General features: G+C 42.0%; 1 protein-coding gene across 1 annotated transcript; it reads right to left on the bottom strand.

Moving 5' to 3' along the window:
* Positions 1–1959: 1959 nt before the first annotated feature.
* LOC103638675 (syntaxin-124) lies at positions 1960–3449 on the bottom strand. Its single transcript, XM_008661519.3, has 2 exons — positions 2859–3449; positions 1960–2769 (listed from the first exon to the last, which is right to left on the bottom strand). The coding sequence occupies exons 1-2, from the start codon at positions 3294–3296 to the stop codon at positions 2278–2280; spliced, it is 930 nt and encodes a 309-aa protein (XP_008659741.1). The 5' UTR covers positions 3297–3449; the 3' UTR covers positions 1960–2277.
* Between the last annotated feature and the right edge of the window lie 19889 nt (positions 3450–23338).

The raw sequence follows: 23338 nt of genomic DNA, 5'->3' as shown, positions 1-23338 counted from the left end.
CACCGATAATTATCCATAAGGATAATTGGGCTTGTGTTGTTGAGATGGAAACAGGAAAATGGAAATATAAACATCTTGCAAACAAAGTCTTGTGAAAATCTTGCTGATCTATTCACAAAATCTCTACCATACTCAACGTTTTCAGAAATGTGTTGAGGTGATTGGTATGAGAAGACTTAAGTGCTTGCAAGGATCAGGGGGAGTAATTCTCCATGATATTTGACCTGTTTTGAACCATCATATTACACTCTTTTCTTTGTATGAGTTTTGCCTTATTGAGGTTTTCTCATCCAAAGTTTTTAACGAGGTAATATCAACTAAGCTATATGCTTCATCATTAACTTTTCCCCAATGGGGTTTTTATGCATGATGATTACAAGCATATTTTCTTTTGGAGTTCAAGTGAGATTATTCTCATTATCCAAAAGACAATGTGTACTCCTTATTTTTTCCCACAGGGTTTTTGAGGAGATGGTACATTGGAAGACGACTTGCAGGTGATCAAAGGGATTTGGGTTGATCAAGGGGGAGTGTTGCGAAACATTCACATGTGATCAAACCCATCCGATGGGTTACTACCCAAGGGTCGCACCCCTTGGGGAAGTACCCATGCAGTCTGTATATAATCAAATGTTCCCCTGCAATAAAGACAACAACTGTCATTTACACTATTCCCTCAGATCTCGTTTTCACTGAGTTATAATAATTATTAGGAGTTATTGAAGTATTAACTTTTCTAGGGCTTTAATATTTAAAAAAAATCACAATTTTTATGTTTTGTGAGCTACATTTTTAGGACTTGTTGGAGTGGCTCTTAGGGATCTCGCAGGGAACGGTGGCACATAGCACTTTCTCCTCTCTACGCTCTCCCAACATTTAAATGGTAAAAAAAACTAAAATTATACATAAATGATAATTCATAATATCACTAGTACAGAGAAGCTCTATAGTGGCGGTCGTAAACCTATTTTTAGTGATATTTATCGTAACCGCCAGTGCTAGGGGCCAGTAAAAATCATTATTTTTACAGGCGGGTAACTGAAGACCGCCAGTGAAAATCGATTTTCACTAGCGGTCGGCGTAATAAAACCGCCAGTGAAAATCGATTTTCACTGGCGGTCGACGTAATAAAACCGCCAGTGCAAATCGTTTCCAGGAAACATAAAACATATTTTAAAAATAGTAAAAAAATATTTTTATTAGGAGCCCACCCCACCCCAACCGCCAGTCGCAAGTCGCGACATTTTTCGCGTAAAATTCACGCGCTACGCGGTTGTTAGTAATCGAATATTAACCTCACCCTCGCGTGTACCCTCCACTACCACTCCGTCTATGACATGCTTTGTGTCTAGTTTGTAGTTGTTTTGTCCACATATTACAACCATTTGAGTGTAAATTGCTTATTTGAGACCCTAAACGAATTCAAATAAAAAAGTTGTCAACTACAAAATTAAATAACTTTTGAAGTTTTACAACTTTTATTTTGACACTTTTTTATCCGAGTTAGTTTGCAACATTTGAATTTTAAATTTGACATACTTAGATTCAATTTTTGAGAACCGAAATGAGTTCAAATAAAAAAGTTGTCAACTACAAAGTTTCATACGAGGTCGTTTGAAAAACTCGAAAAATTAAGGATAAAATGATTTCTAGTGGCGGTTCCTTAAGAAAACCGCCACTAGAAATCGATTTCTACAAGCGTAGAAATCGATTTCTACAAGCGGTTCCTTAAGAAAACCGCCAGTAGAAATCATGGATTTCTACTGACGGTTTTCTTAAGGAACCGCCTCTAAAAATACGATTTCTAGTGGCGGTTTTCTTAAGAAACCGCCACTAAAAATAGCACAGTCGGTGGATAACCGATTCCGTCTGTAAAAATATATCGTCCCGCACGTGTTGAGCCTTTTTCTACTAGTGTATGGTTGTTGCTTCCAAAACCCACATCCACATCTATGTAGCCAACAGAAAAATGTCTTTATATTTTATGCTCTTATCTAAACATAAATGAAAACCGTAAAACGTACAGCACTTTGCTATATATGTAACAGAAAGGCTGATCATCCACACCTATTGGCTTACGATTCCTTACCAAACTGTTATAGCATTGTAGCTCAAGCATGCTTTTGAAAACTACTACTTCTATCTACGTACTCAGAAATAGCAGATAAAACGGAACCTTTAAAAACGTGAAGTACGGTGTACGGATATAGAGAGAAGAACAAACAAGAAGCTATAAGAGAAAGAGAGAGAGCGCCTCCGTCTCCGACTGAATGATCATCATTTGGTGGGGAGTGTCAAGATGCGGAGGTTGATGAGCACGGGCAAGACGAGGACGGCGATGAGCACGATGCTGGCGAGGATGGCGATGCACATCCACTTGCGGCTGCTCTTCTGGTACTCGCGCGCGGACTCCAGCTCGACGGTGCCCCTGCGCACGAAGGAGCTGGCGTGCGCGACGTGGCTCTCGATGTCGTTGAGCTGGTGGCCCTGCGCCTCGACGAGCGCCGCCATGTCGAGGAACACCTGGTGCAGGTCCATGAGGCTGCGCTCGATGTCCTTCACGGCGTCGTGCCGCTCCTGGATCTCCGAGATGGTATCCATCACCTGCCCGCGCCCTTGCTCCTGGATCGCCTTCTGCAAGAACGACTCGCTCTCCCCCGACGAGATGAGCGCCTCGATCGTGCTGTCCTCCGGCTTCTCCCCCGTCACCGTGTAGTACCGCCGCGCCACCGTCTCCTTGTATTCTGCGGCCATCCTCGCCCTCAGCCCCTGCATGCATGTCGTCGTCGTCGTCACGTCATCAGTCACGTATTACAGGGCAGGACGATGGATGGAATTAATGGTATGCACCGCAGTACCTGGAAGTCGTCCATGAGGTCCTTGAGCTTCTTGCCGAGGCCAGCGACCACGGAGGTGCGGGTGCGGTCGGTGGAGGACCCCGGCCCGCACCCGGGCACCTGGCGTGAGGTAGCGTTGGAGCGGTCGAGATCCTCGAGCTTGCCCTTGATGGCCTTGGCGCGGCGAAGCACCTGCTCCACGTCTTTGTCCATGCGGGAGCGGAGGGACTTGACGGTGCGGGCGTCGTGCGCCGTCTTGGTCTCCTCGTTGGTGGACTGGAGGCCCTTGTACATGCCCTCCAGCCCGCGCATGTCCTCCTTCACCGCCTCCACGTCCTCGAAGAACTTGTCCAGGTCAACCCCGCTCTCGCCGCCGCCGGCCTCCGTGCCCCCCGCCGACGTCGCCGGGCTGGAGTCCGCATACTTCTTGAACGAGCTCGACGAGAACAGGTCGTTCATCTTGGAGACAACACAACACAATCTACCTACCAGGGCATGCAGCAGAAAGCGAGGAACTGATGAAGAGGGAGATGGCGGAGCAAGATCGAGCTACGGCGAGTTTCAAAAAATGGCCATGGCTTGCCTTCCTAGATGGATATACGGCGTCCAAGAGATCAGCAAATGGCGGGAAGTGGTAGAAAGGAAGGCCTCCCTCTCCTCTAGGAAACAAAGTGTTTCTCTCTCCCTAATTGTGGCAATACGGCATGCATGGTCTCGCCAGTGTCTTGCTCGGGTCATTCCAACGGCACAGGGGCGAGAGCCGTTCTCCAACTTATGCATGACCACACACAGCAACCTTTTCTTTACGCTTTTCCTATTGCTCACTTGCGTGAACACTCTGATTGATTGGATTCTTATTGTTATGTAGAAAAAAATAATCTATTTATTACTCCTTCGGTTTTAAAATATTAGTCATTGTAGCTCATCATTTTTATGTCTATATTCAAATGAATGATGACATATATGAAACACACATTAATTATTTTATGAATCTATTAAAAAGGTGAAACATATAATGGAGTTCTGTATAAAATAGTCCATGTTTTATTCCTCCTTCCCCCGCTAGCATGTCATTCGTACTGCACCTTTGCCTAAAAGTAACCCATCATCTGTAGCATAAGGCTGTCTCCAATAACTATATTATCTCATTCCCTATTTTAATCTTTACTATGTAAATAGTGTAATCTATCGTACAAATCCTCTATTTTACACGATCTGATCCAGATAGGCTAGGAGCAGCGCCGGCCCTAGGGGGTCCAGAAGTGCCCCTGATCTGGACCCCCATTAATCTGGGGCCTGTCACACCCGGGTTTTAGGGGCACCAAACCTGGGCGCGAATAATCACCAAGTGTGCTAGGATCAAGTCTCACACAAATGATGACTCATATTACAGAAATGAATGCCGCATCTTTAATATATAATGGAGTTCTGTATAAAATAGTTAAATAATTACATCATACGAAGGCAACGATCCAGCAACCATAGTTGACTAGGAGACGACGGCCTAGACCTCTCACGGACTCATCGCGGCATCCTTCATGCGCCATCCGGTGGTACCTGTTCTTGACCTGGGGGGATGTGAGTACAGCAAGGGTGAGCTCACATACGTTCATCGCTCAACAAGTTGTGGAGAATAATGTGCATGAACTCACCAAAGGTGGGAACTCATGTGAAGTGTAAGGCTTACCAAAGGAGATGGTTAAAGCTGAGCATTGCTTTTAAAGTTGGTCAAAGTTTTATTAGCAGTTACTAAGTGTAGGTAGATACCAACCCAAATAAATAAGAGATCAAAATGATAACAACACCCACAATGCAATGCATATGACAAATTAAGTTTAGTTCCATAATTTACTCATGTGAGGGTCCGAGTTGCTCATGACCATGAGCACGGTTGATATACCAGTTTTACACTCTGTAGAGGTTGCACGTCTTTGCCCACAAGTCGTGTTACCCATTTACCAAGGGATCACGACTTCCCATTCATCTCTGCCGAGGAGACGAGGCATGGTAGCACTATGAGGTCTTTACAAAGTTCCACTAGCTTTAGAAAACCCGCTACGGTTTCTGAGAAGAGAAATATAGGAATCTCTCATCAGAAAAGCCATCGCAGCATGATCGACCCGAGAACCTCCCTATACGCAGCTCCTCTACCGCCCTTGCCCCTTTCGGATAAGGTAGTCCTCCACTAGCTTTCCTAATTAGTTAGCCAAGGGCGTCCCATACCACCCTTGTGGTAGCACTGTTTTCCTAGGTGGTTCTCCATGTTCTAATTCACATATTGATCTTATCATGAACAATAATTAAAACTTCAACAAAATTGGAACATGGTCATAATACATTAATTTCCCAAAACCAGGTAGAGCAATAGCAAATCTACCCAATAGTTCATCTGTTTGCAAGGTGGGGGATAAACAATACTAGAGAAACCTATTAGGTCCCATCAAATTAACCTGAGCATGTCACAGTGATTAACAGGAACATTATTAGGTAAAGAAAAGTAATCAAGGGCACAACTTTCCTTAGACTCGAGGTTCCTAGGTACCAACTTGCTCTTCAAGTGACTCGTAATCTCGCTGCTATTCGTAGCAATACAAACAAACATGGTATAGGCAAAACTAACATCATACCAAACATAAGAACAAACTGCATAATAATGTGCTACACGTCGTAACTAGATCTTAGGTTCGAGAACCACTAAATTCGGAGTTACGGTTATAAAGTTATGATTTTCCGAAGGTTTAAGTGTCTACTATAAAGCAAATGAGTTACAAGATTTTAACCATAGATTTTTATGGTAATACAAAGTTACTAGATGACAAATAATATTAATATGAGATTAATGTAACTGGAATGGATAAAAAAGGAGTTAAAATGAATTACTTATGAATTAAACAAGTTTCTGGATTTATTTTTATACTAAAAATCATTTTCGGATTTAATTCTGAATTTTCCTAACGACTCTAGACTAAGGACATATTTACTCGAGAGCACAGGGTTTAATCTAAAAAGTTTGGGACCCAACTGCAACACTCTTAACATAGATTTGGACGCGGGTTTATTAGGGAAATCTCAAGGGTCTTTTATGCAAATGCTCCATGGCCGAAGGGTTCAGGCCGATCGGAGCCGTAGGATGCAACCCTGGCGGACCAGATTAGAAGCTCCTACACCCGAACCGGTATTACGTCATAGCCGCTGGATCGTATATCAGCGGTGCAGATTTAATTATACGCGATCCCATCTAGCCCGCCCGATCGGATCAGAACGGACAAGATTTTATCTGCCCAAATGGTACACAGGATCTAATCTCCACCGTTGGCGCCCGATCTGACGGTATCCGGCCTTTCTTCTTCCCTAGCGCAACCGAGTAGCTGCGCCCGAATCCGGACCATTGCTACCTAATCCAACGGTCACCGTGCAGCCCGCCCAATCCCCAACTGACCGCGACGGCGCTGCCCTGCCCGCGGTGCACCCTCACCGGAGAAGTACCGAACCGGTGCACCAGAGCACAAATTCCCAATCTGAAAGCTTCTACGTGATGCGGAGGTGATAACGAACCCAGCAGAGGGGTCCTTACCGGTGTTTTGGGTGGCACAAACGCCCGCCTGTGACGCGTAGAGGCACCACGGCGGCACGAGCACAACAGCGTGCAATTCATCGCAGCCCCGGAGACCGTGCACCCAATTGATCCCCCGTGCCCGATTCTACGCCCCACGACGAATTCGCTCAACACATAGGATGGGTAGGTCGTCAACAAGAGCAAGGCGCGACCGCGGCAACAACCCCCCCTCTCTCTCCCGATGGTGCTTCCTAGACGGACAGGATTCCCTGCTATGCACCCGCGGGTATATATATATACCCGAAATCTGGGCATGCCCCGCTGGCTACAACCCGAGAAGATCGGCGGTGGTTTGATGTAGCGCACGCGCAGCGGCATCGGCGGCGAGATCCCCAGTAACAGAACTCGGCGCGGACACAGGATAAGGATGCGACTGACCACAGGGTCCCATGCGTCAGTGACACACATGCTTGCGCGCGGGGCACCGTGAGGCTGAATACCGGGGCCCACGGGTCAGTGTTTGTTCGACGGGCGTGGCTAAGGGGTTGGTGGTTGGGTTGCGCATGGGGTTAGGGTGTGCCGGACCGCGTGAAAATGACCCAAAGAGCAGACATAAAATTCTTCTCTTCTTTTCTTTTTTCTTTATTAGTTTCTATTTTCTTGTTTTGTTTTCAAAATCTGATATTTGAATTCAAATTTGTCACAGAAATCAAGTGCATAAATAAAGTGCTAGCATGAAGAATTATAATTATTTATATATATTTTTCTTTGTAATGTATATTTTTCCATTTCTATTTCATTCTCTTTTCTTATTTCTCTTTCCATTTTAAATTCTAATTTTCAAACTTAAATTTGTTTCATAAATTTGAATACAAATGCAAAAATACAAAAATTTCAGCATGAGATGCATATTTCTGTATTTATTTATTTGTTATTTGACCAATATAATTCTATTAATTGAATATGCATAAATAAAAGAAAATCAAATAATCTCCAAAGGTTCCACAATCTCAAACTACTACATAATTATATTTATTTATTTATTTATTTATTTATATCATTATTTTTTTCTTTGATACAAATTTTAGGCTTTACATAGCCTCACCTCATGTCATCACTTATTACACTAGGTAAATGCTCGTGCGTTGCAACAGAAACATCTAAAACACAATAATTTATATACGAATGTGTGTTATATTATTATAAAAAAGATTTCATAATCTATTTGTGATCCTAGGCTCCTAGCCATACATAAATTTTGTTATTTTAATCTAGCTATTTTACCACTACATTGCAACTAACCACCACAATATTGTAACTATCATTATCATGCAGACATCTTAATAAACCACAATACAACGAAGCATCCTTATTAGACAAGATGAGCGCCGATTATGATCAATGAGGTGATCAGGTAGCCTTCTGCTTCTTGGGCATTCTATAACCGCCCACAACACATGCATGGTCATGCTCGTAGGGCTCCAACGTCACCTGCTAGGCATGCTTGAATTGATGTGCTTTGAGCTTCTCCAACTTCAACAGCGAACAGGGTCTCAGCAGACAGGGTGGAGTCGATACAATTACCCTAAACAAAATGTTTTCTTGTTAGATTAGATCAATGCAGACCAAGATTGCATATCTGTATGACTATATGACAACTGCTACAAGACAGACCTTTCACACAACAAAAAGTCTTCTCACCACCGTAAGAGACATGTCCTTCACACAACTGCTACAAAATTAAGAATAATAACTCGGAGTACCTTAATTGAAATGACAAAATGGCCATCGTTCTTCAAGAAGTATGAAGCATTAAGGGTTAAGATCCTAACTTATAGGATAACACATTCATGCAATATTTAAAAGTCATAAAACACTGGCATGACAATTTCCCCAACCGAAATGGCTGCCTCATGTTTGAAAATTTTCTAGTATGCGAATGAATGAGCATTCTTAACAAAACTATTTGTGTTCTTGTTTAGTTCAGAATTCTAGATGCAGTAAACCTTTGCCCATCCACAGTTCCACTACATCAATTAGTAGGTTTAGGCTATCAAGTAAGAACGAAAATAAACCGTTGTGTAAGTTTTAACTGATCAATAACCACTTCAAAGAGCATCCCCTAGCGTTAAATGGCAAAAACATTGACTGGTTAATTCCAACAAACTGAAGAATTGTTATATTTAAAAGGCAAAAACAAAGAATATTGGTATATTATTGGGCTTCCAACTCAGCTAGATAGTAAAGCAATATTCTCTAATGAAACAGCACCAAGAAAAAAACCAAAAGTTGAAGCAGAATTAGAGAAGAAACCAGTATAGCCACATGAATTGCATAGGAATCCCCTGCCTGGCCTGGCCCGGCCACTAGCGGACGAGGTGCCCCGCTGTTGTCGCGGCGGCGAGACGAAGAGGGCTCGCTAGCGCTAGACTTGTGGCAAAGGCCGCCACCGCAGCGCTAGAGCTTAGCTAGTGGCGCAACACGAACATGAAGCCTTGGGCAGTGGCAGCAACGAACACATACACCAAGACACACAACAACAAATGCAAAGCTGCAAAGATCTAAACATTGTAAGAATTACAAAGGCGCATGCCACGATCTTACTCTTGTAGTCATTCAGGGTGCTATAGGCGAAGAGTCAGAGCAAGTCCAATGACGATGCGTACTGTGTGCCAGTGACCTGCACCAACAAACAAACAAACCTGCGTTAGATCGAGCCGCACACCACCTAATCACCTAATCGACGCGAAAACAAACAAACCTGCGTCAGATCGAGCGGGCGAGGCGGGGGCGAGTGCCGGGGCATGCGGCTGTCTCGGGTGGCTTCCGCCGCGAGACCATCCCGATCCACGTCATGGAGTGAGAAAGACAGCAGGTGCTGGAGGGAGGAAGCGAGGACAATGGTGGGGGAGGGGCGACATCTTGGGCACGGGCGAGGGTGCGGGTGTAGGCGCGAACCGGAGGCCAGCCTTCCATCGAGCGCGGGCACAAGATCTCGGGACGAAGAGACGCGGACCGGAGGCTTCGTCTCCCATCTACGTTCAGTCTCCAGCTGATTGGTTGGGCGAACGCCCATGGCCTGCCTCAGGGGAGCATGGCCGGCGGGAAACGAAGCATCTGAGCGTATCCGCTGCATGCGGGCTAAAGAGATATTTTTACCTAAAATGAGATCTGTTGGTGCAGTTTGGTCTCGCTTTATACAGCTAACCAAACAAAGGCTGTCTTTTAGTCAACGCATATGTTGAGACTGGATAGATGTGCGCAGGATACCAATCAGAAGGTCTGTGAATGGCAGCATGTGGGGCGAGGACTCACGCGGAATCCGAGGATGGTACTGGAATGACGGACGTGGTGTGAGGGGGTGGAGGCATGGTAAAGCTTGGTGTGAACGGCCACGTTACCTTTTATAGAGTAGTAGAGATTAGTAAATATTAGTATCAGCGGCCCAATGAACTAGGATCATCAGCCCCATCAAAGCATGTCACTTTCTCACGTTCGGACGTTCCAGTTTCCAGCGCACAGTGGCCTTGCGATTGCGAGTTGAGCCCTTGCGCTATCTTGCTTGGAGGCTGGCGGCCTCACGGCTGACGCATCATGCACGCCATCGCAGCATCGCGCACGGACGCACGGCACAGTCTTCTCTTCCTCCGTTCTTCAACTTTCCTGTTGGGTACTTCGATTGTTCCTGTCTGGCCGCCGCGTGAGTGCTAGCTGTTCTTGCGAGCTGTGATCTCTGTTTCTTCTAACTGTTGTTTTTCTGTTTCAGGCCGATCAGACTATCAGAGCTGAGGCAGGGCCAGCAGACGACCATGAAGTAAAGTGTTGTGCGTTGATGGGTATGTTCATATGCAAATTTCTATGCATGTTGATTGATTTATTACATTTTGTTGAGGCCTAGAAGGATAGATAATATTAGGATTTCCATTCTTTTTAATCGATAATAATTCTACCAACGGTATTTTTGATGAGTTAGTTCTCATCTATTTATATTTTAATTTTCAGATTATATCTATGCTGCCTAGAAAGCTTATTTGAGGCCCCAAATATCTCAAGAAAGATTAAATGGCTTGGATATATTTTGCATCAAGAAGATATTATTGGATGAGATTCATATTGACATCATCATCGATCAATGGCTTTGTAGCTAGACACGTTTGAAGAAAAAATTTAGGGTAAAAGTTTATTATGTGCTTCTTATTTAATATGAACAACTGTTTTAGATATATATGGAGTGTTCATTGGTAATTTATATACACTATATTTATGTATAATAATTATTATTAGAAAAGGCTTTCATATAATTCTCCTCCCGACTTGTAAAATGTCAGAACCGACACTAGCTAGGAGAGGCCCAACCACCTCAAGATGTCATCCAAGTTGAGGCCGTCACAATTGATCAATACGACTAAGGATTTTTGTGCATTTGTGCAGCCTAGATACCTCCTTCCAATTTAGGATTGCTATAGAACCTGTATATCCTTGTTAGAAGGCCATATGAAAATCACTGCATCATTAGCATACTTGGAGGTGCATTGTGTTGTGGCGAAGGTGAAGACGCTACCCTTCGCTTCAACCTTCGTCGATCTCGCTACACCAACGGAGGCAAAACGACCGGCGGGGTCCACCCTTCGCCCTCTACACTACAAGACGAAGGCCTACGACGACGTCGCCCCGTCCCACGTCCTCACCCGACCTGGAGGCCCACGTGGGATTCGGCCCATTGTAACAGGCCCCGCACGGAGAAGTGTGTTACGAGCCCGATTTGTAATGGCTTTTCTGTAATGACAGTCTGTAACCCTTCTTTATGGGAATATTCCGGGGATAGTCCAGGTGCCTGAGGGTACATGCGTCCTTACATCGAGACGTTGGGCACTCAGGAACCTATAAATACCCCCATACAGTGCCCTTGAGAGGCTGTATTAACAGAGCAATCGTCATCTCGTGTCAAAACCTTGCTTGCATTACTTTCACTCCCCCGTTGGATCATCTTGCCCGGAAGAGCAAGTTCCAACATATTGCCATGCAAAGACCCCTTTGAACCCTTGAGATGAGGCCTAGTTTAGTTATGTAGTAGAGGATGAGTTATAGAGTGTTGATGACAAGGATAAATAAAAGTAGAGAGTGAATCACACTGTCTAATCCCTCTACACTATTATAGAAATAGTCTTTAATATCAGTTGGGAACCGACTATAACACTAGATTCCTAACCAAGACTAAAGAGCTTAGTCTTTAGTCCTAGTTGTATGGCCTAGTGCTAATTGATGTCTTTAGTACCAAGTAATGACTTCATTCGGTACTAAAGGGGGTGACGTCACCCATAGAGAAAACACATTCTAGGCATCCCATTAATACTGGTTCTAGCAACAAACTGATACTAAAGGGGTTACATGGCCGCAGAGGATTCATGCTATGCACCCCTTTAATAACGATTATAGCCACCAACCGATATTAAAGGGAGTTCCTTAGTATCGGTTAGTAGATACATCCAATACTAAATAGGTTATATTGCATATATATTTTTATAACAATCAATATATACACTCATAATATATTGAAATATATTTAAATTCTTATATTTGATGGAATCACACACACACACACACATATATATATATATATATAAATAATTATACATTAATAGTAATATACATACATTGTCTTGACCTTTTCATTTGAAAAATCCCTATAAAATAAATATACAACTGACTAATACTATAGCCATTATATATATATATTACATATTTTGATTCATATAACTTAGGATTATAATGGAAGATTTCTTTCGTCGTAGTGAAACTCTCCGTCTTTGAATACAACCTGCTTTTATAAGAATCCTACAAGTTGTTCTTTTATTGTCGCAGTCACATCCAATTAGTGGTATTCTTCCTTCATTTTTATTAGTTGTCACTTGCCAAATAATTAATATAGTAAATCAGAACCTTTGGACATAATATTATTGGTAAGAGAATATGTGATTTGTGTTTTCATATGTATGTCAACATCTCTTTTCAATGTCTTGTTACCTATGAATGTATGAACAAAACACCATATGACTTACGTAATAGGAGTAAGCCTTCACTAAGTCATTTGCATGTGTGGGACAGTCTAGCAGAAGCTAAAATATTCAACCCAAATACTAGAAAATTATACTCTAAGATAGTAAGTTGCCATTTTTTGGGTATCTTGAAAGATCAAAAGAATGTCATTTCTACTATCTTGATAGACATACTAAGTTTGTAGAAACAAGACACATTATGCTTTTAGAGGATAATATGATTAGGGGGAGCATGGAACCATGAGATATTGACCTTAATGAGAAGTAGGTTTATGCATCAACTCCTATGATTTTTAGCCTTTCTTCTTCGTACATGTTGTAGTTGTAACATCTATTCCAACGATACCTATTGTTTGTCCTTCAAATGTAGACATCAGTGCCCCTATAGATGAGAAGATAAAGTAGCCTCATGTAGAAAGTAATGAACCTATTCAAGAAAATCTTAGATTACATACAAATAGGAAATCAGTTATTCTCGATGACTATGAGGTTTACATATGTGAAAATATGATTTATATAAGTGAGGATATAGACACTAAGAGTGATCTTACCTCTTTTGAGGAAGACATAATAAGTCCTGACTCATCCAAGTGCCTCATGGACATGGAAGATGAAATGAGGCCAATGAGTACCAACCAGGTTTGAGACTTGTAGAAATTCCTAAGACAGCTAAAATAGTAGGTTGCAAATGGGTCTACAAAATCAAACATGACTCGAAACATAATATGAAAATATTTAAATCAAAGCTTATTGCTAAAGGCTTCACTCATAGAGAGGGATCACCTATTTTGATAAAAGAATATGTTAGAACAATTTTGGTGCTTGTTGTTGATTAAGTGTTTATGATCTAGGGTTGCATCAGATAGACGTGAAAGTAATATTCCTTAATGGAGATTTCGTTAAAAATGTCTACATGGCTCAACCCAAAGGTTTTGTCATGAAAGACAAAGAAATCCTTTTATGGATTGAAACAAGCATCAAAACATTGATATCTTAAGTTTAATAAGACCACCACGAATTTTGGCTTTAAGGAAAATATGGAGAAAAATTGCATTTATGCAAAGTGTAAGAATGCAATATTCATCTTTATTTTGTGGTATGTGGATGATATCCTATTAGTGGGCTGTGATAAGAATTTGCTACTAGAAAACGATAAGGTTTCTATCCTCACATTTCAATATCAAAGATCTCATGGAGACATTTTATGTCTTAGGAATTGAGATTCATGAATATCGAAAGAGGTATTAGGTCTATCGCAAAAGATATACATGCAAAATATTATTAAAAAATTTATATGCATGCATGTAACCACACACCTAGTCAAGGGCAATAAGTTGAGGAATGATTAGGGCCCTAGGAAATAATATGGGATTGATCGAATGAAATTGGTTCCATATGCTTCATCTGTTGGAAGCATATTGTACACTCAAATATGCACTCTCCCTGACTTGATATTCATAACTGAGATGCTTGATAGATTCTAGAAAAATTTAGAGATAGAATAATGTAAGCTGTTAAGAGAGTCTTGCACTATTTGCAAGGTACAAAAGCCCTCATGTTTCCATATAAATAGACGTGTAGCCTTGAGATTATAGGATACTCAGACTCAAATTATATGGGTTGTGAAGAACATAGAAAGTCTATGTTAGGTTACATATTCATACCCCACAAGGGGAGATATATCATAGAAAATCTCAAAACAAACTATCATTGCATCGTCGATAATGTATGCTAAGTTTGTTGTATATTATAAGGCAATGGAGCAGGCTATATGGTGATGAAGTTTGTACTCAATTCAAAAGTGATAGACAATATAACAAGACCATTGAACTTATACAACAATAATGAAGCGGTAATATTTTACCCCTATAACAGCGAGTCAAATGTTCCTACCAAACACATTGACATTAAATATTATGTTATTAACAATAAAGTCCATGGTCAAACAATTGAACTTGAGTGTATAAATACATAACAAATACTTCCAAATCTGCTCATTAAATAGCTTCCACCTAGCATGTTCAAAAAATACATAGCTGATTTAATAGAATAACAATGATTATGGATTATGAGGTCATGAATGCAACCTCCCCCAAAAGAAAAAATCTCTACCTTAAGATAGCAAGGTGTACTACAATCACTAAGTTCAATGACACATGACTGGTTGCTATGACATTTTGGTCTTGATGTGCTAATCTATTAAGGAGTAATTAGCTAAGAGATTAAGCAATTATGAAACTAAGTTCTAAGTACAAGCGAGTAACCATGAGATTAAGAAAGAGAATGTTGGGTTGACCTTATCAGACTCGGTCAGAGGACCAAGCCAGACCTCTCACACCCTAATCGTAGGCGCAACAACTACCTTGGTTGTGCCTGATGAGGACATGCACACCAACTACATGATAATGGCCCAACCAATAATAGAGTACCGAGCACAAGCACAAGTGGAGTTGAAGTCTAATTTATTCACGAGTCCAGTTTGGACTGTAGGAGTGAGACTGTCACATCTGGATTTAAGGACAAATTCAGATGCATCTCACAAGAGTGATAGGATCAAGTCTCACATATATAACGACTCGGTGTACAGAAACCAATGTCACATCTTTATTATATAATACACTTTATGTACAAAATAACTAAAAAATAAACCATATGGCAACGAGATCCTCCACAGACTGGACTAGGGGACGACGACGTAGACCACTCTGAACTCATCATATCAATTTTCCTCCAGCAGTACCTGTTCTTGACCTTGTGTGATTATAGCAAAGGTGAGCTCACATATGGTCATCGCTCAGCAAGTGTGGGGCTAAGCATCCACATGTGGTTGAAGGATAAGCATCCACTTTTAATTAAGTTGGTCAAAATTTTATTAGCAATTACTAAGCATAAGTAAATACTATCTCAATTAAATAATAAGTAATAAATAATAAATTAAATCTTTCAATGCAATGCATGTCAAGTTCAATTTAGTTCCATCATTAAATCATGCGAGAGGCCCAAGCCGCTCTTGACTATGAGCACGACTAGTATACCATTTTACACTCTGCAGAGGTTGCACATCGTTACTTACAAGTCGTGATACCGATCTGCCACAGGGTCATGATTCCTATACACATCTTTTAAGGAGGCGAGGCATGATTTCACTATGGTGCCTTTACAAATTTTCACTAGCATGTGAAAACTCGCTATGGTTTCAGGCAAAGGGGTATAGGAATCCATCGTCTGAAAAGCCATCGCAGCATGATCAGCCGAGAACCTCCCTATACTTGCGGCAACTCCTCCCCAGTTTCCTCTTTTGGTAAGGTTCTCACAAACTAGATTCGCTAATTAATTAGTTAAGGGCGTCCCGTTCCACCCTTGTGGTAGGACTGTTGTCTCGGATGGTCACTCCATGTTATAATTAACAAAATGATCTTATCATGCTTAATTAGAAATCCAATAATAATAAGGAATGATAATAATTTATATGTAACATTAATCCCAAAACCAGGTATAAGCAATAGCAAAACTACCCAATAATTCATTTATATGCAAAGTGTAGGGTAAACCTAACCTATTAGGTTACCCAACAATTTAACCTAACTATGTAGCAGTGAGAACATAATCATAAATATTGTTAGGTCAAAGAATGTGATCAAGGACACAACTTGTCTTTTACTTGCGATAACCTGTTGATCAGATGATTCCCAAAGTTGGACTTCAGGTTCCTGGTAACCTCGCTTCTATTCTCAACAAATGATACATATAGGTAGATAATAATTAAAAAATAACATTACATCAAACATAGAAACATACTACATAATAATATTCTACCCGTCTAGACGAGATCGTAGGTTCGAGGACCACTACAATCGAAGTTAAAATGTGAAAGATATGAATTATCTAAGATTTTGGGAATTATCCCTTTGCTAAAAAATCATTTCAAATTTTAGTTTTATAATTACCTGAAACCTAGGCTTCGAGTACTATTGTTTTAGAGTTCAACGGATAATCTGTTAAAATGAGGACCTAGCCGTAATTAATTTTGAATGCTACCGGACGGCAGATTGATTTCCTTAAAACTTAGGGTTCTTAGTCAAAAACGCCACGCAGCCGAGGCTGATCCCCACCAGAACCGATCGATCGACGATTGACACTCAGGATATAACGCAAACGATCAGGTACCCTGGCTCTAATCGTGGCCATTCATCCTCGAATCAACGACCACCACACCTCTTCAACCTTCCGCCAACCCGAGGCGGCGCTGCCCTCAACCCACGGTGGTAACAATACCGGAGTTAGCCGATTCGGCGCTTCAAGAGACAAACCCCTAATCCGAACAGTCCTACTCAAAGTACAATGTACATATAAATGACCTAGGGGTGTTTCTGAGGGATTACGGTGACCGCGAACGTTAACCACGATACATGATGATAATTTCGTTGGAGCGTGGCAAGCCCACACGACCGAACCCCAAAACCCGATTCCACCGGTGCTAAACAACATACTGGACATGGTGAGCATTACGGAGGCTTCCTTACCGGCGATGAACGCTGTGACGAGGCTGACCAGTGTCCTGCGGCTCCGTGGTGGAGGTAAGCTTTCCGGCGAGGAAGTCCCCCGCCCTACTTGATCTTCGCGCATCAAAGGGCTACACACATGTTTTGTGCACCATAGCGACTTCCTCAACCACAGCTCGAACCCAGATTGCGGCGTTGGCGAGCAACAACAATGGTGACTGCTCCCTTCTCTCTCTCATCTTCTTCACTCACGAGCTCTTTCTCCCGAGATCGACATGGCTCGCGTTTCACAACAACAGCTACAGGCACTTTCGGCGGCCATTGTTATTTTCGGCGGCCTATACCTGGAAGGAAAAAAAAAAATCTAATTTAACAGCTCATTCAGATGTGAATGTAATTTTGAGCTAACGCTTTATATGCAGGTAACTCTTCCATGGATGGAACACCGGCCGCAGGCTTACAAGGCTTTGTGTGAGATATGGGCTTCGCCCGAGTGGATTGAGAAGTCAAACAGAAATCGACATAGGCAGCGCCATCAGCAGGACGAGGACGATGATGAGGTCGTAGTCAACCATACCTATGGGGCTCATGGACACATTCGGTTGGCTAAGCGAATGGTGAGTATGTAGTATTCTGTTTTACTCAGAAATGAAACATGATTGAACTCATATATTTGCAGGAGGCTCAAACTGGAGTTGTCCCGAGCCCAATCGATGTTTATAGGAGAGGGCATCGAGCAAAAAACAGTGAAATCTCCGATGAGCTGTGTAGTCAAGCGGCCGTTGAGCGTATGGTTAGTTGTTGTTATGATTTATGTTTTCTTGCCATATAGCTATAAATTACATGTGTGCTGAACCCTCATATTGTATTGCAGGAGACATACGGGCAGGAGATGGTTAAGAAGTATGGAGAAGACTACGATTGGCGAGGAGCGCCTACCATCGACGCTGAGGTTGTGCATTCACTTGGAGGCAAGGCGCATGGACGGTATGAACTTGTGAATTGTTTTCAATAATATTGGAACTACGACCGAATAGCTAATTTTCTTGTTCTTCAAGATATTCTATGTTTACCGGTGTTATCGATTCGACGGAGTTGCGTTCTCGTGGCGGCTCTTCGTCGCAGGCGGGCTGTGGTAGTAGCAGCCGTAGTCGCCGCTTTGTATCTAGCATGGAGGAAGCTATGAGGGAGCAACAAGAAAAGTTTCGTGAAGAGATGCGGCAACAACAAATGGCATTTCTCCAACAGCAATCAGAGTACATGGCTGCTTACAACGCACAGGCGCAACAAGCAATGAACGTGAGTGTCTTATTTATTCTCAACACGCTCGATATTGGTTCTATAACTAATATATTATATTTGCAACAGTCTTGGTTTCCACAGCAGGCACAACAGCAACCATTTGTTTTCCCTCAATTTCAGCCGCCGATGCCTCAGTGGGGATTACATGCTCCGCCACCTCCACCTCCACCTCAGGTTATTCAATTTAGTTAAGACTTGTCGTTTGTATCAACCTAATTTCAAATCTTTACTAAACTTGATTTTGTAGGGATCCGGGGTCATGGGCCACAACACGCCACCACCGGTCATACCAGCACCAGGAGGAGCTTATGCAGGGGAGGGCGCTTATGCAGGAGAGGTTAGTTTGAGAAACAATTTGTTTGAATAGTCGTTATACATGTAACCAATGCCGTTATTAATGTCATCTTTTTTTAGGATCCAAACCCGTTACACGACTTCGTCGACCAGTTATTGGCTTCTGGAGGTAGTGGACACAACTCCAACGACCTCAATGTGTGATTAAGTTAGCTTTGTGCCGCACTGTGTTGTAATGAACTATTTGTGGACTTTATGTTTGTATGGACTATTTGTGGACTTTATATTTGTATGGACTCAAGTTTTAGGTTGTGAACTAAAGTATGAATTTTCTGTTATTGTATGGAATTTCTGTTATTGTATGAATTTTGTATAAAATTCTGTTATTTTTCGTTTTTTTTCAATTTTTTTTGCTCTGAAATTAGTAATTTTCGGCGGCCCCTCTGGCCGCCGAAACTAAGTATTTTATTTTCGGCTTTTTTAATTTTCGGCGGCTGCCTGTCTAGCCGCCGAAAATAATCTGTTATTTTCGGCGGCCAGACAGGCAGCCGCCGGAAATAAGCTATTTTCGGCGGCCAGGCCCTGGCCGCCGAAAATAAAGCCTTATTTTCGGCCAGTTTTTTTGGCGGCCAAAAACCGCAAAAAATAAGCCATTTGCCGCCGAAAATAGCTAATTTTCGGCGGCAAGTGGCTTATTTTCGGCGGTTTCTGGCCGCCGAAAATGGTTGTACCTGTTGTAGTGTTTTATAGAACAACGGGCATAGTCTGATTGCAAGGGGATGCAATAGAATCCTAACAAACTCCTTCGTATCTATCTATCAGATCCTAACAAACTTTGGTGCGGTTCTGTTCCTGCAGTGAGAGGAAGAACGTCCCGACATGGCGGTCCCATGGGACAATGACGTGGTGCCTGATGGAGCTCGTGCCTAAGCGGCACCACCCGTCGGTAGGGCTAGACAAAATGCTCGTAGCTCGTCGTCTCGCTCGGATTGTGGTCAACTCGGCTCAACTCCGACCGGCTTGTTTGAATTTTTTCACGAGTTGAGTTGACATCCTAAACTAAACAGGCTATCACATTTCAGCAAAACAAAACTATATGCATATCATTTACGTAATAATTGATAAACATGTTATATGTATGTGTAGTGTATATGAGCTATGAGTTAAACTAATGATTGATGAACTATTTCTATGTGTTAAATTGGTCTATGAGAATATAACCATGGGTTAAACTGATAAATATATGTGTGAATTGATTAGTGATGAGTTATGTAAATTTGGTGTAACATTGATGTGTCCTATGAAACTATGGATACGATTACTATTTTCTATTGTTAAACTAGTTTAAAATTAACTAGAAATTAGTAATTATATACATATTATTTTTTCTACTCTGGTTCGCGAGCTAAACGAGTTGAGCCGACTCTGTGGCTCGTTAGCTTAATAAGCCGAGTCAAGCTCGCTTGATATCCAGCCTACCCATCGACGTGTCCACGCGACGTTAGCATATGCACGGGCTGGCTCGAGGGGCCCACACGTCAGCACCAAGACACGGTGTGGGCTCGTGCAGGGCAGCGACATGGGATACTAGGCCTAGACATGATTATTTTGGCCCACACGAAGGTAACACTCTCTTTCTTTTTTATTTTCATGTTTTCTATTTTGTTTTATTTTATTTCAAATCAAATTCAAATCTAGTGTTTATAGTTCAAATTCGTTGCTAAATGCACAAACCAATAACTCTAGCCTGATGCATAACTTTAAATTTTTATTTAGTATTTAAATGGAACATGTCTCAATAATAACACACATACCACTATACAACGGTTGATCTTTAGCGACCCTTATTAGGTACCAACTGTTGGTTGCTAAAGGTTAGGGACCGACGGTCAGTCGCTAAATCCTTTTGTAGCAACGGTCGGTTGGTCGCTAAAAGTCAAGAAATTTAACATCTTATAGTTGGTCGCTATAGATGTCGTCGAAGACTAGCGGTGAGTCGCTATAGAGCAAGGATCACTATCAAATCTTATAGCCTGAACGTACCTGTAGATGTTAGTGACTAAAAATTAATTAAAACAAGTAAACATTGATCGCTTGGGGTTAAGCCATCGACGTCTTGACCAGACTCTAATCTTTGAAATCAACTGTTGTTCCTGAAAATTCATTTGAAATTCTTTCACGCTTGCGTTGCACGTGTCTCTCTGTGGCATGGCGTGGCGCGTGGCAGGTGCTAACCGGTGTCTGGACAGTGCACATCCTCTCGCCCGCGTGAGCGATGCGTGACGTCGCTTCTGAAAGGATCACACTTTCGAAGTCACATCGATCTCGCGTATTTATTTCACGATATGTCGAGTCTTGTGTCCGTTTAAAATTTATAGATTAAGAGAATACGAATTTGGAAGCTCGACCCACTCTTACGATTTTATCACGAACAAATTAATTGGAACTCGACGAAAATGGTTTTCAGTCCGAAACAGACCAGACCAGTGTGATTAGAACTAAAAGCGAGTAATTGATAATTGCATTTAACTTTGTGTAAAGAAATGGGAGACGGAAAATATCCAGCTGATCCTCATGGTCTCGCAGAGTAAAAAAATATCTGAAAGAAAAATCTTCTCCCGCCGCGTGTGCCAGCCTCATCCGCTCGGGCAGCAGGGCAAAAAGTTAAGATGACGAACTTGTTGATGCAGCATTTGTAGGTCAGCTAGCCGGGCCATCTTTTCTTTCTTCCTTTGCACTTGTTGATGCAGCATTTCCATGTTCCTGATTTCTTGGTCCAAATCATCCTCCTGAGGCATTGGACTGGTGGCCTTCCTCTTCTGGCTTTGGGCTTCCCGAAGAGAAAGGGTCTCCTGGTTCGGGTCCAGCGGCTGCAGAGCAGCAGCCCCAGTTGCTGAAGCTTTTTTTGGCGGCATGACGAAGGTCAATGCTTGCCGAAGGTGGTCAAAAAGGGTTCACCGGAGGCGGTGGGTGCCAATGTTGGGGACTTGTTCTCAAATGCTATGAATTATGAACAAGGCAACACAAAAGAAGGTTAAATGATTAATGTCCTTCGTCCTTCGAAGCATTATTTCCCTTGGGATATAACGATCTTCGGACGAAGGTCATGAAGGATATACCTTCATCATTACGGCATGTGATAGTGAAAATGAGGAACATAAGAAATACGAAAGATAGTATGAACATTTATATATCATTATTAGCTCATTTCTATTTTATTAACATGGAAAAATAGAAATGACATTAAGTTACAAGTGTACCTTCGGCTTGAAAGAAAGCAAAGGTACCAGCGTGACGCAAAAGCAAATGCCAAGTCAGCGTGAACAGTACGGGAGTACTATTCATCTATTTATAGGCACGGGTCGCAGCCCATGTAAAATTACATCCAGGCCCTTTGCATTTGATAATAACTCTATAGTATTTTATCGGGGTCTAGATAGCCTTTTCCTCTTTAAGAGCATCTCCAACAACAAACCCCAAAATAGAGTCCTAAAATTTGAAATAGGACCATATTTAGAATGTTTAGGGTCTCAAAAGAAATGTTTACTCCAATAGTAAGGCCTTAAATAATGCTATTTAGGAAATAAATTATAATATTAGGAAATAAATGGTTAGAGATTAAGTGGAAATGAGGATAGGGCTCCAGTATATGGGTACTATATTTAGGACCCGAGAGACCGAGCCCTATAACTATTTGATGAAATTTTATAAAATAGGACCGCTGTTGGAAGGATGTTTTATAGTTTTGAGTCCTATATTTAAAATAGGACCATGTTTAGAGCCTCTCTTGGAGATGCTCTAAGTCGGTTTCCTTTTTCCTGCCAACATGCCGAAGCTCCCTTGCGCATAGCTTCGGCTCTGTTCCATCCTTCGTTCTCCTTGTGTTTCTTCATACAGCGATTTTGACTCTAGTCCGAAGGGTCCATGTCCGAAGGTACCTGTTCATGTATTACACTCCAGAAACATTGTCAAATCACGTTTTTGAGGACCTTCGGAAGCCGAAGGCCCCCAATAATCGCCTCAGCCCAAAACCGGTCCGGAATGTTGTACTCATCAAGCATGGTCCTTGCCATGTCCAGTAGAGTTCTATTCTTCCTCTCCACTACACCACTTTGTTGAGGTGTGTAGGGAGAAGAGAACTCATGCTTGATGCCCTCATCCTTGAGAAAGCCTTCAATTTGAGAGTTCTTGAACTCCATCCCATTATCGCTTCTTATCTTCTTGATTCTCAGTCCGAACTCATTTTGAACCCGTCTCAAGAATCCCTTTAAAGTCTCTTGGGTTTGTGATTTTTCCTGCAAAAAGAATACCCAAGTGAAGCGAGAATAGTCATCCACAATTACTAGACAGTACTTACTCCCGCCAATGCTTATGTAAGCTATTGGGCCGAATAGATCCATGTGGAGTAACTCCAGTGGCTTGTCCGTTGTCATTATGTTCTTGTGTGGATGGTTGGCGCCAACTTGCTTTCCTGCTTGACATGCGCTACAAACCCTGTCTTTCTCAAAATGAACATTTGTTAGTCCTAAAATGTGCTCTCCCTTTAGAAGTTTGTGAAGATTCTTCATCCCAACATGGGCTAGTCGGCGATGCTAGAGCCAACCCATATTAGTCTTAGCAATTAAGCAAGTATCGAGTTTAGCTTTGTTAAAATCAACTAAGTATAGCTGACCCTCTAATACTCCCTTAAATGCTACTGAATCATCACTTCTTCTAAAGACAGTAACACCTACATCTGTAAATAGACAGTTGTAGCCCATTTTGCATAATTGAGATACAGAAAGCAAATTG

The sequence above is a fragment of the Zea mays genome, chromosome 9 (assembly GCF_902167145.1).
Source record: "Zea mays cultivar B73 chromosome 9, Zm-B73-REFERENCE-NAM-5.0, whole genome shotgun sequence".
In the NCBI taxonomy this organism is placed as follows: Eukaryota; Viridiplantae; Streptophyta; class Magnoliopsida; order Poales; family Poaceae; genus Zea; species Zea mays.
Note: the sequence above shows the minus strand (reverse complement) of the source record. Positions and strands in the feature narration are given on the sequence as shown.